The sequence below is a fragment of the Anolis sagrei genome, chromosome 6 (genome assembly GCF_037176765.1).
Source record: "Anolis sagrei isolate rAnoSag1 chromosome 6, rAnoSag1.mat, whole genome shotgun sequence".
NCBI lineage: Eukaryota > Metazoa > Chordata > Lepidosauria > Squamata > Dactyloidae > Anolis > Anolis sagrei.
In genome coordinates, this window is record NC_090026.1 from 48,550,122 (window position 1) to 48,567,651 (window position 17,530).

General features: G+C 41.7%; 1 protein-coding gene across 1 annotated transcript in view; it reads left to right on the forward strand.

Annotated features, from left to right (window-relative positions):
• LOC132778353 (sodium channel protein type 4 subunit alpha) overlaps nt 1–17,530 on the forward strand; it is a 127,718-nt gene that overhangs the window by 23,160 nt on the left and 87,028 nt on the right. Inside the window, exons 2-4 of the mRNA XM_067470091.1 lie at nt 8,996–9,314; nt 13,177–13,295; nt 15,238–15,327. Of these exons, the coding sequence (XP_067326192.1) occupies nt 9,051–9,314; nt 13,177–13,295; nt 15,238–15,327 (473 nt within the window). The 5' untranslated portion in view covers nt 8,996–9,050. The remainder of the gene's footprint in view (nt 1–8,995; nt 9,315–13,176; nt 13,296–15,237; nt 15,328–17,530) is intronic.

Consider the following 17,530-nt stretch of genomic DNA (forward strand, 5'->3'; position numbering starts at 1 on the left):
TGAACTTCTTGTCAGTAATCTAGTCAAATGTGGGCTAGGCAATGCTACTATGAGGTGGATCTGTAATTGGTTAAGTGAATGAACCCAAAGGGTACACACCAATGGTTCCTCCTCATCCTGGAAAGAAGTGACTGGTGGAGTGCCACAGGGTTTGGTCCTGGGCCCAGTACTCTTCAAAATTTTTATTAATGACTTGGATGAAGGTTTAGAGGACGTGCTTATCAAGTTTTAGATGACACCAAATTAGGAGAGATAGCTACTATTTCAGAGGACAGGATCAGAATTTAACAGATTAGAGAGCTGGACCAAAACTAACAAAATAAATTTCAACAAGGAAAAATTTAAGATACCATAAGGACAAATGCAAAGATATAGAATGGGTGATGCCTGGCTTGACAACAGTCCATGTGGAGTCTTTGTTGACAACAAGTTGAACATGAGTCAACAGTGTGATGCAGTGGCTAAAAAGGTCAATGGGATTTTGAGCTGCATCAAAAGGATTATAGTGTCTAGATCGAGGGAAGTCATGGTGCCTCTCTATTCTGTTTTGGTTGCTGGAATACTGTATCCAATAGGGCTGGGCAATTCGTTTCGTTAATTCGTAATTCGTTAAAAATTTCGTTAATTTCTGAATTACGAAACGATTACAAAACTTATTTTTAAACCTGGAAGTGTTTTTAAATATCGAAACGGCAGGCGCCAAAAATTTTTGTATTTCCGTCCATTTCGGAAATACGTAAGATGGCCGCCTGGCAATGCCTGCTGGGAGCTCTCCTCTCTCGGTGCCGGCTGAGCAAGCGAGCGAGAGGGCGAGTGAGAGGGCGAGCGGCGAGCGAGAGGGCGAGCGAGAGGGCGAGCGAGAGGGCGTTTCGTTATTATTTCCGTATGTCTGGTGCAAGTTTTATAGTTGTTTCCCTCTCCCTGGTTGCAAGCTGCATTTACCCCACTTCCGGGTCCCTGGCCTCTGCTTAAGTGGATCAAATTCTCCTCTCCTCCTGTCCTCACCTCACCTCGTTCCTCACTCTGGCCTGCGTGCATTGGGCAAAGAGACACAGCAGTGCAGCACTCAGAGACCTGCCTGTTGCCTGCCTAACCTCTTTCCTTCTCCAGGTTAAAACTACTATATTAATTATATTTATCATTATTATTATTATTATTAAGAATGGATGGCCATCTTTCAGTACTGCTTTGACTGTCCCATACATTCACGAAGGCAGAAAGTGGTTTGTTATTATTATTATTATTATTATTATTATTGAGAAGAAGCACTGTCAAACCAGAATAGAGATGTCACTCACTCACCCTCCTCTCTCTCTCCTTCCCCCCCTTTCCTTCTCCAGGTTAAAACTATTATATTAATTATTATTATTATTATTATTATTATTATTATTATTATTAAGAATGGATGGCCATCTTTCAGTACTGCTTTGACTGTCCCATACATTCATGAAGGCAGAAAGTGGTTTGTTTCACCACTCCTATCTCTCTCTTTCCCCCCTCTTTCCTTCTCCGAGGTTAAAACTATTATTTTCACGTCGCGCAACCGCCATTTTAACGAATTGATTCGTTAATATTAACGAAATTTCGTAAATACCGAACTTTTTTAAGGGAAAATTTTGTAATTATTTTAAATATCGAAACAAAAAAACCCCCCAAATACAAATCGATTTTAGAAACAAATTTTTCCGTTGTTACCCAGGCCTAATATCTATCTATCGATATCTATGGCTGGATGGCTCTTTGTCAGGAGGGCTTTGGTTATGTTTTCTTGCCCTGGTGACGGGAGTTGGACTGGATGGCCTTAAGTCAGCATTTCTCAGCCTGGGGGTTGGGACCCCTGTGGAGGTCATAAAGGGGTGTCAGAGGGGTCACCAAAACCATCAGAAAACAGTGTTTTCTGTTGGTCATGGGGGTTCTGTGTGGAAAGTTTGGTTCAATTCTATCAACTCCCAAATGTCAAGGTCTATTTTCCCCAAACCCCATCTGTGTTCATATTTGGCCATATGGAGTATTCATGCCAAGTTTGGTCCAGATCCATCATTGTTTGAGTTCACAGTGCTCTCTGGGTGTAGGTGAACTATAACTCCAAAACTCAAGGTTGATGCCCATCAAACCCTTCTACTGGAAGTCCTGTGTGCCAATTTCATCGTTAGTGGAGTTCAGAATGCCCTTTGATTGTAGGCGAAATATACATCCCAACAGCTACAACTCCCAAATGATAAAATCAATTTTTTTGAGTGAGGGTCATCCATTGGGTTGTTATGCGCATTCTCTCCAAATTTGGTGTCAATTCGTCCAGTGGTTTTTGAGTTCTGTTAATCCCACAAACGAACATTACATTTTTATTTCTATAGATAGATCCCTGGCCTCTGTTCAGAGCTCCCTCCTTTCAGGACATTTCAGCCTCTTTTCAACCCTGGAACATTGGATGATGAGCTCAGTGCTTCTCCATGCCAGGAAAGAGGCTGGAGTGTCCGCTTAAGGAGAAATTTCTCAATGGGAGGAGGTGGTTAGAGGACGAGCCATATTCTCTCCGCCTCAGAGGAAGGCCAGGCAAAGCTCTCTTTATAGTGAATGAGCGTGGCTTAGAAGTGTGAAGAGGAAGGTCCGAAGCCCTCCTCGCTCAGCCCTGGGTGGACTTGGGCAGGGTACACTCAGAGGAAGCCCTCTAAGGACAAGTGACTGAGCCTCTCAGACTCAGGTGGAGGCACCCAAATCCCCTCTGCCACGTCACTATCACTCCTGCCGCATCACAATCACAGCCAGGTCTCCTCTCTCCCTCCCTTGCTCCCTGCCCCCCATTGCGCCTGTGAGATGATGGCAGGAGTGCAAGTGTCCCACTTTTCAAGGAGGCCCCTCTGGGCCCTTGGGGACCGGGCGGCCCAGAATGCTGATCTCAACAGAGCTCTCATTTCCGCCCGGAAATTATCAGAGAAGAGAGGAGAGCCGCCCCGCCTGGTACAGCCCTGCCTCTTCCCCACCCTCGGGGAATCCCAACCAGGCGGGGCCAACCCGGGGCCCCAGGTGAGGAGGCAGCCGCGGCCCCCGACGAGGAAGCAGGGGCCCCTCCAGCCCCTCCTCCTGAACAGGAGGAGGGAGGTACCACCGGAGGGGGCTGTTCGCGGGCATAAATTCCCCGCTGCCCCAGGGGGCCCCGAAGAGAGAGGCGGGGCCAGGGCCAATGGGAGGAGGCAGAAACAGGGACCCCTCCGGGCCCTCCTGGAGGGGGGGGAGGCCGAGAGGGCGCTGCCGGCCCTCCTCCTCCCCGCCCCCAAGGCCCTTCCTCCCCGCCAGGGCCCACCCACCATCTTTGGCCTGGAGGGACACTCCCTGTTGCCAGCCGTCTGCCGGCCCACCCCCACCCCGCCCTTGACCCCGCCCACGACCCCGGCCAGACTCCTCCTGTAAGTACTCCTACGCATCATTTCCTTTTATTCTAATGGACATGTTTTTATTTGTCTTGCTTTTCATCTCTCTTCCCATTCTTTTTCTGTTCTCTTTGCTCCTCCTTCTTCCTTCCACAGTTCTCTTCATGTTAGTCTTTTCTTTTTTCCTGTGTCTTTTATATACTATTTCACTTCTTTGTTTTAATGGCTCACTATTTTCTCTTTTTCATCCTTTTATTATAAATTCCTCGAATGGTGTTATTTTTTTCTGGTTTAGAAAAGATAGTGATAGATACTAGGGCTGGGCGGTTTCGTTTCGTTAATTCGTAATTCGTTAATAATTCGTTAATTTTTTCAATTACAAAACGATAACGAACAATTCTGGAGCAATTTTTTTAAAAAACGAATTTTTGAACACTTCGTTTTGTAAATGCTTCGTATTTCGTTATTGTATTCGTTTCGTTATTGTTCTGAGGTCGTTTCGTTATTATTTCCGCATCTCTGGGGCAAGTTTTTTGTTTAATTAGTGAAAAGAAATTATAATATCACACCAACAGTCAACAACAGAGGGAGAGGGAAGCTTCAGAAGTTTTTGGAGGTTTTTTAGCGTATTTTGCGGTTGCGTCCGCCATTAACGAATCGATTCGTTATTGTTTCGGAAATCGATTCGTTAATGTTTTGTAATTTTTTTCACATTTACGAAATTTCGTAAATATCGAAAATTTTGTAATTATTTTAAATAACGAAACGCAAAAACCCCCAAAAAACGAATCGATTTTAGAAACAAATTTTTCCGTTGTTACCGTTGTTACCCAGGCCTAATAGATACATGATAGACAACAAGTTAAACATGAGCCAACAATGTGATGAGGTGGCAAAAAAGCCAATGGGACTTTGGCCTGCATCAAGAGGAGTCTAGTGCCTCGATCCAGGGAAGTCATGCTGGCCTCTGTTCTGCCTTGGTTAGACCACACGGAGAATACTGTGTCCAATTCTGGGCACCACAATTGAAGAGAAATATTGACAAGCTGGAATGTGTCCAGAGGAGGGCGACTCAAATGATCAACCGTTTGGAGAACAAGCCCTATGAGGAGCGAATTAAAGAGCTGGGCATGTTTAGCCTGAAGAAGAGAAGGCTGAGATATTCACTGAAAAACTAGAGCAAAATGTGCTACAGAATGTCCCACCAAAACAAAGTTTTGGTAGTGTAATAAACTGTTTCCATGTTTTTATGATTCATTAGCAAATGAGATTATGATTAGGAACAATGGCTTCAAACTACAGGAAAGCAGATTCCAGCTAACTTTCTGACTGTGAGAGCTGTTCAGCAGTGGAACTCTCTGCCCCAGAGTGTGGAAGAGGCTCCTTCTTTGGAAGCTTTCAAATAGAGGCTGGATGGCCATCTGTCTGGAGTGCTTTGGATGCAATTTTCCTGTTTCTTAGCAGGGGGTTGGACTGGATGTCCCATGAAGTCTCTTTCCGCTCTATGATTCTATGATTCTACAAGAGTGATAGATATAGGTAATGAGATGAAAGAAAGGAAACAATAGAAATAAAGTCAAAGGGAGAGTTAAATAAATGAAAGAAAGGGAGTGATAGATAGATAGATAGATAGACTAGATGATAAAAAGGGCGTGGTAGATATAGTTACAGATAGATATAGAAGGTTAGAGATAGATAGATGGATGGATAGATAGTGATAGATGACAGAAAAAGATAGTGATAGATAGAAAGAGAGTGGTATAGATCAGCCGGTAAACTGTTAGGAATTGTGGAAGTTGATGTCCAAAACACCTGGCGGGATCAAGTTAGCCCATGCCTGATATCGTGGTCGATAATAGAAAGGGGGCAACAGAGATCTAGGCAGAGAGTGGGGTGGTGTTATCCCTCTGAGCGGCCTGCCTTGTACCTGGGGGCCTCGGTCTGTTGATCTGGACCAAACTTGGCACAAAAATGTATTATTTATTGATTTACATCATTTTTATCCCACCCATTTCAGCCCGAAGGCTACTCAGGGTGACGTACAAACTGGCAACAATTAGATGCCATATATATATATATATATATATATATATATATATGCCATATATATATATATATATATATATATATATATATATATTAGGCCTGGGCAGTTTCGTTTCGTTAATTCGTGGAGCAATTATTTAAAAAACGAATTTTTAAATATGTTTTGTAAATGCTTCGTATTTCGTTATTGTGTTCGTTTCGTTATTGTTCTGAGGTCGTTTCGTTATTATTTCCGCATGTCTGGGCCAGTTTTATGGTTTAATTAGTGAAAAAAAAATTATAATATCACACCAACAGTCAACAACAGAGGGAGAGGGAAGCTTCAGAAGTTTTTGGAGGTTTTTTAGCGTATTTCGCGGTCGCGTCCGCCATTAACGAATCGATTCGTTATTGTTTCGGAAATCGATTCGTTAATTTTTTACCATTTACGAAATTTCGTAAATATCGAACTTTTTTAAGGGAAAATTTTGTAATTATTTTAAATATCGAAACAAAAAATCCCCCCAAATACAAATCGATTTTAGAAACAAATTTTTCCGTTGTTACCCAGGCCTAGTATCCAATTCTGGGCACCACAGTTTAAAAGCAATATTGTCAGGCTGAAAGGAGGGCAACTAAAATTATCAAAGGTCTGGAGACCATGCCTTGTGAGGATCATCTTGAAGAACTGGGTATGTTTAGCCTGCAGAAGAGAAGGTTGAGAGGAGACATGATGGCCATGTATAAATATGTGAAAGGGTGTCATAAGGAAGAGGGAGCAGGGTTATTTAAAACTAGAACTTGAAGCAAAGGGTTCAAATTGCAGGAAAGGAGATTCCACCTGAACATTGTCACATCCCGCCTGGATTACTGCAACGCTCTCTACGTGGGGCTGCCCTTGAAGACGGCCCGGAAGCTTCAGCTGGTCCAGCGCGCGGCAGCCATGTTACTAACTGGAGCGGGTGGCAGGGAGCACACAACGCCCTTGTTGTCCCAGCTCCACTGGCTGCCGATTTGCTACCGGACCCAATTCAAGGTGCTGGTTTTGGCCTACAAAGCCCTAAACGGTTCTGGCCCAAAATACCTTTCTGACCGCATCTTGGCCTACGAGCCCACGAGGACCTTGAGATCGTCTGGGGAGGCCCTTCTCTCGATCCCGCCTGCATCACAGGCACGGCTGGCGGGGACGAGGGAGAGGGCCTTCTCGGTGGTGGCCCCCCGGCTGTGGAACACTCTCCCGGCACACATCAGACAGGCGCCCTCCCTCATGTCCTTTCGAAAAAGCCTTAAGACCTGGCTGTTCGAGAGGGCATTTAATTAAGTGCTAAGCAACAACATTACGGTAATGAGAACTGGAATGGTACAAGGAAGATGAGACTGGCTATGATTCTACTAAGAGACGAAGCGGATTTTTATGTAGTCTGTGTTTGTTGTATAGTTATATGTTGTTGATACTGGCCTTTGTAACTGTCTTTTATGTGTACTGTACACAGCCATGAGTCGCCCGTAAGGGCTGAGAATGGCGGTTAATAAGTGCATCAAATAAATAAATAAATAAATAAAGAACTTCCTGACTGTAAGAGCTGTTCAACAGTGGAACTCTCTGCCTGAGAGTATGATAAAAAATTCCTTCCTTGGAAACTTTTAAACAGAGTCTGGATGGCCATCTGTCAGGGGTACTTTGATTGTGCTTTTCGTCCATGGCAGGGGATTGGACTAGATGGTTCGTGTGATTTTTCCCAACTACAGCAAGCAATTGCAGGCCCTAGCCATATTTTATTTTTTCAACAATATTAACTCCTAAAATGGTGGTGTGACAAACTTGTATGGCTGGAAATGATAGGCAGAATTGCTACAGAAGTGCAGACAAATGAGGTGCTAAGAGCCTGAGGTAGTAGTGTGGATTGTGTCCATTCAGCCACCAGATGAAGAATTTGATGATAGAGATTCCCCCACCAGTGAAAAAACACATGTGCAGTGGGCCTTAGGTTCTAGACTCTCTGTAGATACCAAAATCTATAGATGCTCAGGTTGCATTATATACAATAGCATAACAAAATAGTATCCCTTATATAAAAAGGCAAAATTAAATTTTGTCTTTTGGAATTTTTGTGGAATATTTTCAAGCTGTAGATCAGTGTTTCTCAACCTTCCTAATGCCACGACCCCTTGATACAGTTCCTCATGTTGTGGTGACCCCCAACTATAAAATTATTTTCGTTGCTACTTCAAAACTGTAATTTTGCTACTGTTATGGGTCATCATGTAAATATCTGATATGCAGAATATATTTTCATTCACTGGACCAAATGTGGCACAAATACCTGATTCACCCAAATTTGAATACTGGTGAGGTTGCGGGGGGAGGTGTATTGATTTAGTCATTTGGGAGTTGTTGCTGGGATTTATAGTTCACCTACAATCAAAGAGCATTCTGAACTCCACCAATGATGGAATTGAACTAAACTTGACACACAGAACTCCATGACCAACAGAAAATATGAGAAGAGTTTGGTGGACATTGACCTTGAGTTTTGGAATTGTAGTTCACCTAAATCCAGAGACCACTGTGGACTCAAACAATGATGAATCTGAACCAAACTTAGCACAGATACTCAATATTTCCAACTGTGAACACTGGTGGAGTTTGGGAGAAATAGAGCTTGATATTTGGGAGTTGTAATTACTGGGATTTATAGTTCTCCTACAATCAAAGAGCATTCTGAACTCCACCAATGATGGAATTGAACTAAACTTGACACACAGAACTCCATGACCAACAGAAAATATGAGAAGAGTTTGGTGGACATTGACCTTGAGTTTTGGAATTGTAGTTCACCTAAATCCAGAGACCACTGTGGACTCAAACAATGATGGATCTGAACCAAACTTGACACAGATACTCAATATTTCCAAATGTGAACACTGGTGGAGTTTGGGAGAAATAGAGCTTGATATTTGGGAGTTGTAGTTGCTGGGATTTATAGTTCACCTACAATCAAAGAGGATTCTGAACCCCACCAACGATAGAATTGGGCTAGACTTCCCACACAAAACCCCCATGACAAACAGAAAATACTGTGTTTTCTGATGGTCTTTGGCGACCCCTCTGACACCCCTTCGTGACCCCTCCAGGGGTCCCGACCCCCAGGTTGAGAATCACTGCTGTAGATGGATATAGAATCTGTGAATATGGAGGACCATTTGTATGGTAAATCAAAGTATGTTCTCCTCCATCCTAACCTCTCTGAGGTGATGTGTGTGACCCAAATCTTGCCCGCCCCCCACTGTAAAGAGCTATGAGAGCTACGGGAAGAGTGGATTACAAATATTTTCTTACATTTTCTAATTATCTACTAATATGTAGGGTTTGTAAAAACAATTATATAAGAGAACACTAAAAATGGCACAACCAGTCTTTGATGTGACGTGTTGTAATGTGCTTCTTCATTTTGTTATATGTTTAATGCATTTCCTACCAAACAGTTACAGGTTTCGTGCGTTATGCATTTTGGAGGTTCCCCTTATCAATACACAAACGTCTCCCATGAATATTTTCACTTTGGTCAAAATGAAACCTTCTGTCCTCCTTGTCTTTACAGCTTTCCCATTATCCTGTGACACTTGACGGAAAGGGTTCAGGAGCAGAATGCCAAGATGGCACCCCCGCCAATCCCCCCTGGTCCTGACAGCCTGCGCCGATTGACTCGTGAGTCCATTGCAGAAATAGAGAAGCGGTTTGCTGAGCAGGAAGCCAAGAAGTTGAAGCCACCAGAGGAGACTCTTGAGGAAGTGGTAGAGCGCAAACCCCGCAGTGACTTGGAGCAAGGGAAAAGTCTCCCCCTCATTTATGGAGACCCTCCACCAGAACTTCTTGGGGTGGCTCTGGAAGAGCTGGACCCATTCTACAGTGATAAGAAAGTAAGTAGGAGGTGTTGGGTTGGAAGAGGTAACGAACAAACTGCACCAAGAGTTACTGTATATATTCGATTAGAAGCCTAGTTTTTCAGCCCTTTTTTAGGCTGAAAATGTCTCCCTTGGCTTATACTCGAGTAAAGGTTATTTATTATTTTACTCTGTTGTTGTTGTTGTTGTTGTTGTTGTTGTTATTATTATTACATATAGTATTTTACTTTATTATTGTTGTTATCTATCTATCTATCTATCTATCTATCATCTATCTATCTATTAGGGCTGGGCGGTTTCGTTTCGTAATTTCGTAATTCGTTGAAAATTCGTTATTTTTTTTGGTTACGAAGCGATAACGAACCATTCAGGAGCATCTAAAAAACGAAACGAATTTTTCAATTCGTTTCGTAATTGCTTCGTATTCGTTTCGTATTCGTTTTGAAATCGTTTCGAAATCGTTTCGTTATTATTTCCGCATGTCTGGGGCAAGTTTTATAGCTGTTGTTTGTTTAATCAGTGAAAAAAAATTACAAATATCACACCAACAGTCAACAACAGAGGGAGAGGGAAACTTCAGAAGTTCCCCCTGTCCCATATGGAGGTTTTTTAGCGTATTATGTGGTCGCGTCCGCCATTAACGAATCGATTCGTATCGTTTCGTATCGTTTCGTAATTTTATGAAATTTCGTAAATATCGAACTTTTTTTAAAGAAAAATTTTGGAATTCTTTTAAATATCAAAACGCAAAAAACCCCAAAAAACGAATTGAGTTTAGAAACAAATTTTTCCGTGGTTGCCCAGCCCTACTATCTATCTATCTATCTATCTATCTATCTATCTATCTATCTATCTATCTATCTATCTATAAATGCTCTGTGCATAATGAGTTCCTTAAAAACAAAAGAACCAATGAATGAAATTACACCAAATTTGGCAACAAAACATCTCACAACACAAGGAGTGACCATCACTCAAAAAATTATGATTTTGTTATTTGGGAGTTGTAGTTGTTGGGATTTATAGTTCACCTACAATCAAAAAGCATTCTGAACTCCATCAACGATGGAATTGAACCAAACTTGGCACACAGAACTCCCACGACCAACAGAAAACACTAGAAGGGTTTGGTGAGCATTGACCTTGAGTTTGGGAGTTGCAGTTCACCTACATCTAGAGAGCACTGTGGACTCAAACAATGATGGATCTGGACCAAATTTGGCACAAGCACTCAATACGCCCAAATATGAACGCAGATGGAGTTTGGGGGGAAATAGACCTTGACATTTGGGAGTTGTAGTCACTGGGATTCACAGTTCACCTATAATCTAAGAGCATTCTGAACCCCACGAACGACAGAATCCGGCAAACTTCCCACACAGAATCCCCATGACCAACAGAAAATACTTAAGGCCATCCAATCCAACTCCCTTCATCAGGGCAAGAAAACGTAATCAAAGTCCTCCTGACAAAGAGCCATCCAGCCATAGATATAGATAGATAGATAGATAGATAGATAGATAGATAGATAGATAGAGATAGATATGATTCACACACAGATATAGTATCATAGATTTGAAAGGGACCCTTAAAGGAGGACAATGATATGTTGCATGTTCCAGGGTGGACAAACTAGACACTCTCCAAATCAACACTGACAAAGAAACAGCAAGAAATACTGTTTACCCACCAGTAGAAAGAAATTACATATATTAGAAACCAATACTTTATCATTCCTTTATTTTCCAGATCAACAGACTGGGCCACAGCAACGCGAGGCAGGGGACAGCTAGTTATTAATATTTTACACTATTATTACTGTTATTATTACATTTTCATTATTTTCTCTACTATTATTTTTAGTATTATTACATTTATTATTTTACTTTATTATTGTTGATATTGCACTTATTATTTTACTTTATTAATATTGTTATTATTTTACTTCCAATATTTTGCTCTATTATTATTATTACATTTATTATTTTACTCTTTATTAGTATTGGAAGGCTACATAAGCACATTTACATTGAAGAAGATTAGAATAATGGTTTAATCAGAGTTGGGCAGTCATATCTTAAATTACTGTTTTATGTAAATATTCAAAAACATTTAATCTTCTGATGCCACAATTAATGTCATTTTATTGGTATCTATTTTTATTTTGCAATGTACCAGTATCTGCTGCATTTCCCACCCTTGGTCTATACTCAAGTCAATATGTTTTCCCAGTTTTTTGTGGTCAAATTAGGTGCCTCGACTTATATGTTTGAGTATATACGGTATGTTGCCATTATAGTAAAGAGATACGGATGACTCTTGCGGTCTCCTCCATCTCTATTTTGTGAACACTGATGACATGAATCCAATGAAACCAAGAGAACAAAACACAAGCTAAGATGGTGATGGTGGTGGTGATAGTATATGTGTATTAATGGGAGGGAGCTTATCAAGTACTGTACAACCTACAATGCAAAAGTTGAAGGTATAGTCCATGTGAAGGTATAGTCCATGTGAAGGTATAGTCATGTAATCATGATGAAGGTATACCATGTGAAGGTATAGTCATGTAATCATGGTGTTTAGTCCTATTGCGTTGCAAATCATTATAAATAAATAATAACTTTATTTGTGAGTAGCCCCCGGCAGCGCAGTGGGTTAAAGCACTGAGCTGCTGAGCTTGTTGACAGAAAGGTCACAGGTTCGAATCCGGGGAGCGACGTGAGCTTTCGCTGTCAGCCCCAGCTTCTGCCAACTATGCAAACATGCAAATGTGAGTAGATCAATAGGTACAGATCCAGCAGGAAGGTAACGGCGCTCCATGCAGTCATGCAGTCATGCTGGCCACATGACCTTGGAGGTGTCTGCGGACAACGCCGGTTGTTAGGCTTAGAAATGGAGATGAGCACCACACCCCAGAGTCGGACATGACTAGACTTAATGTCAGGGGAAAACCTTTACCTTTTACCTAACTTTATTTGTACCTTGCTACCATCTCCCCGAAGGTACTTGGGGTGGCTAACATGGAGCCAAGCCCAAGCAATTACAATAGGGCAAAATAAAAATAAAATAAATACAAAAACAGACGATAGCATCAAGTAAAAATGCTAAACAATGACATAGTAATACTCTGGTTTCTCTTCAGATCGTATGACATGATAATACAATAAAATAGCGACAATAACATAATAAAATAGAATATAAAACGGTACAAGGATTAACGAGGGCGAGCTGGATTAAATGGGAAAGGTAAAAATTGTAAAACACGTGGGTGACATAGGTAGATAAAGTTTTGTGTCTAGTGAGAGACCCGGGTGGGATAAACAATGAGGTTAATCTGCACTGAGAGATGAGATATAATGCATAAAAAAAAGAAATTGACACTGGGACGGGACTTGGTATGGGAATTAATTATTTATTCTTCAAAAGCACACCGGAATTTTTTTAAACTTTTCCTAAAGGAAAAGGGTGCTTGCGTAATCTCCCTGGGGAGTGAGTTCCAGAGCCAAGGGGCCACCACGGAGAAGGCCCTCGCCCTTGTCCCCACAAGCCACGCTCGTGACAGAGATGGGAGCGAGAGGAGGGCCTTTCACGAAGATCAAAAGGATCGCATAGGTTCATAGAAGGAAATGCGATCACGAAGGTAGGCAGGCCCCAAACCATTCAGGGCTTTGTAGGTGATAACCTGCACCTTGAGTTGGGAACGGAAAATGAACAACCAATTATGTTCTGTTTTTTCATTGCTTATCCCATGTTGTCTGAATTTTCTGTTTTTTCCATTACTAATCATTTTCATCCTTATCCCACAAGCAAGTGAATGCTCCATGATCCATTTTAACAAGCTGTTTTGTTCCTTCTTTCTTTTTTTCCCCCTCAGACGTACATCCTCCTCAGCAAAGGAAGGACCATTTTCCGGTTCAGTACCACCAAAGCTCTCTATATGTTGGATCCTTTCAACATTGTCCGGAGGGGTGCCATCCAAGTGCTTATACATTCATATCCTTCACATTGCTTGAATTGCCTGTGTTGTGTTAGGTTCTACAGATGGAATAGTGGGGATTTTCCGTTGAGGGTTCTCCAAGACAAAATAAGGGAAGGTAGTTGAGGGTTCTCCAAGACAAAATAAGGGAAGGTAGTTCAATGTTTTGATATATGTCATTCAGGAACAGTTTGGGTTTACATGACCCAGAGAACCTAATTGTTTTTGGGGTTTTTTTCACTATTGTGAGTGAGTGGGACACAACCTTACGTTCTTCATCATTATAACTGCCCTGTTCCTTCTCAGAACTGGGATGCAGAGAAACCAAGGCAACAATAAGATTAACATTTACTTGAAATTCTAAATTAGATTGAGTCACCTTGCAGAGGAGCAAAGTTCCGAGTTCTCCTCTATCTAAAGTTGATTAAGTACTACATATACTCATATATAACTTTGTTCTCCTTGAATCTACATTTTCTTCTGTAAATATCACACACCATTAGTAGGCTTGTGCATTCGGGGTAAACCTTGACCCATTTTGTGTCCTGGCTTTCGGTGGAGGCCCTGATTCATTTTTGTGGGCCTCCCAAAATCAGGAGAGCAGATACCTGTTTTCACTCTGGCATGCTGAAAGATCTGTTTTCTATCAGCCCATTATGGGAGTGGGGGTGGCTTCCCAGGCTCCCCTTCCCATCATTTTAGGCATTAAAGCCTGGCTGCTACGCTCTGAACAAACTGCAGTTTCCAGACACTCTTCGATATATGTAGAGCATGTAGTAATAGTCAAATCTGGATGCAACCACGACATCACTGAGGCCAGGTCCGGAGTTTCCAAGAATGGGCAAAGTTAGTGCACAAGCTTTAGTTGTGTGAAGACTGACCTAGTCAACACCACCACCTGGACTTCTAGGTTTAAAGCGGAGTCTAGGATGACCCCTAAACTATGCATCTGAAATTTCAGGGGGAGTGCAACCCCATCCATCTCAGGTTGAAATACCATTCCCAAATTCCTTCTCCGAGACATCAGTAGTACCCCCGTCTTGTCTGGATTAAACTTCAACTTGTTCACCCTCATTCAGTCCATAACTGCATTCAGACCACAGTTTAAGGGCAGGACTGCTTCCTTGGCGTCAGGTGAAAAGGAGTTGTAGAGTTGGGCATCATCCGCATACAGATGATACTGAACTCCAAAACTCCAGATGACCCCTCCCAGAAGTTTCAGGTAGATGTTAAATAACATTGGGGATAAAGATGAGCCCTGTGGGACCCCACAGCCCACCGGCTGTTGAGCAGGACTCCCCCAAAACCACCTTTGGGAACCAGTCCACAAGGAAGGACTGGAACCACTGTAGCACAGTGCCTCCCAGCCCCACCCCCCGTCTTCCCAGAAGGATACCATGATCTATGGCAGTGGTTCTCAACCTGGGGTCCCCAGATGATTTTGGCCTTCAACTCCCAGAACTCCTAACAGCTGGAAAACTGGCTGGGATTTCTGGGAGTTGTAGGCCAAAAACATCTGGCGACCCCAGGTTGAGAACCACTGATCTATGGTATCGAAAGCCACGGAGAGGTCCAGGATAGTTGACAGGGTCACACTCCCCCTGTCAATCTCTCTGTGTAGATCATTCACCAAGTTGACTAAAGCTGTTTCTGTTCCATGACCAAATCTGGAGCCAGATTGGAAACCATTATGCTGCAAAGACACTTCAACCATGCTCAAAAGGTTGTCAATAAGTTTTTTTGGTTTATATTTTGTTTTTGGTTTTTGCACAGCAGGTGGGCATTCAACATCTCAAAGGTTTTTGAAAAAAACCTCAGTTTTTAAAAATGAGCCTTATATGAAGTGGAGAGCATAAATTGTGAGGTCCTTTGGTCTTATACAACTTGAGTTGTCAAGTGAGTTCGTCTTGGGAATTTTGTCAACAGAGCCTTGATGTGTTTCCTTGACTTTGATTTCAAATTATTCAGCATGTTTATCATGATAACCATCTTAACCAACTGTGTCTTCATGGCCATGAGTAACCCACCAGCATGGGCAAAGAATGTGGAGTAAGTGTTTACATGCTTCTTCCTCTTTCCCCCTTTCACCCCTTTCAACCTTCTCACCCTTTCACCAGTTTCCCTCTTTCATCAGTCTCCCTGCTTTCACCTTTCTACAATTTTTGCCCTTCTCCCTCTTTTGGTCTTCTCCTTCTTTCACCCTTCTCCATCTTTCATCAATCTCCCTCCTGCTTTTCTCTTTGTACTGCCTCACCTGGGGTCTGTAGATCTTAGTGAAAGAAACATGGACGTGATATCTCTTCCCAGGGGATTGCTTCTTGCCCTCCTTTAGGAAACTGGAACTCCCAAGGACCAAGACACAACAGATAACTCAAAATGGTCTTTATTGTTCACAATGAGTTATCTTTCTTAGGCATAAACTTAATGTTTCAACAGGGATAAAGAAAATATACATTACAGTTTCTGAAATCTTGGGTCCAAGGAGTTTGCAGCTGAGAAGCTTTCCAAGTTCCCTCATTCTCAATGGCTGTGAATGCTTGAGCATCCACAACCCCAGTCCAAATGGTCTATATTTGAAGGCACAAAGTCTTCCTCTGGTGCCAAAGGACTGGTTTGAAGGCGCTTGAGACTCCTCAACATCGTCCAGGAAGATCTGGGCATGTGAGTGTGAGTCTCAAGGATAAAAACCTGAGAATTGGTGATGAGAGACAGCTTAAAACAAGGGCTTTAGAGCCAAGTCTTTCTCATGTCCATCTATAAAGTTGTCTGATGGTAGAATGAAAAAGGAAACACTGCCCTCCTCTTATAGGAAGAGGTGGAGCCAAACAATTGAGCTGAGGGAGCAATTCGACTGGTGCAAACAACATTGATTGACAGCTATAAATAACCAATCAATCCAACTATACATTTACAGAGAAAACAGACAAGTTGGGGCATGTTACACAGTTTAAACCTTTGCAAATTAAAGTTCTACATATAGGTGGCGCCACTCACGCTGTCACGCTTTTCCATTTTTCTCGTCTTTCCAGTCATTAAAGCTCAGGGTGGGAAGATTAAGGGAGTGGAAGGAGTTAGGACAGATAATTTCAATTCAAAGGGGTAAATGAATGGTCAAGTGAAAAATCTTGTGTAATATGAAAGCCCACAATAGCTGTAATCACTTTGACTTTACTAGCATGTGAAGCTGTTGTTGTGGAAACAGATTCACAGTACAACAATATCATGGTTATTTAGATAGCATAACATGAAGATGAAAAAGCATTTTCATTTTTGCCACTGCCCATATGGTGGTGGTGGTTGTTGTTATTATTATTATTAGATACCCAAGATTAGTACACAGCAATCAAAATCACTATGCTGATTATTATTATTATTATTATTATTATTATTATTATTTTACTGACACAAAAACTCAGTATGTCACAGCAAATGAGAACTATATGTTGGATTTTGTATCACAAAATCACAAGTCAAACACTTCCCAAGTATCTAGGACTGTGTGGTGTATTTTCGAATGATGCGCGCAGATCCAAGTAAGGTGGCCTTTTGCAGTTGACAGATTGTGATTTGGGTGATGTTTATTGTTTCCAAATGCCGGCTGAGATCTTTTGGCACTGCACCCAGTGTACCGATGACCACTGGGACCACCTGTACTGGTTTATGCCAGAGCCTTTGCAATTCGATTTTGAGGTTCTGATAACGGCTGAGTTTTTCCTGTTGTTTTTCCTCAATGTGACTGTCACCTGGTATGACGATATCAATAATCCAAACTTTTTTCTTTATTATTATTATTATTATTATTATTATTATTATTTACTCACCTCTCCTTATGGCTTGAGGCAAAGCACAACATAGTTAAAATACACCATCATAATAAAAAACATATAAAATGCACATATTAAAATACAGGGAATAAAATACAATAGAGATAGAATGTGAATTTAAAATTCATAGTTAAAAATGGACTGGAAGAGATAGGTCTTCAGTTAGATCTTAAATTCTGACAGCTGATTTAGCTGTCAAATCTCTTTGGGCAGATCATCCACATATTTGCAAGCATACTCAGCAGTCAATTATTCAGTAAGAAGGGAATGGCCCATTTATCAGTTATGTTAAGTCACCTTCACAGAAAGCAATGATGGTCTTGGGAATTTAATCACGTCATCATACTAGAGAAAAATCCACTTAAAATCCAGTTTCTGCCTCCTGCAGAATTCTGGGGTTTGTAGTTTAGTGATTAGATTACACTGCC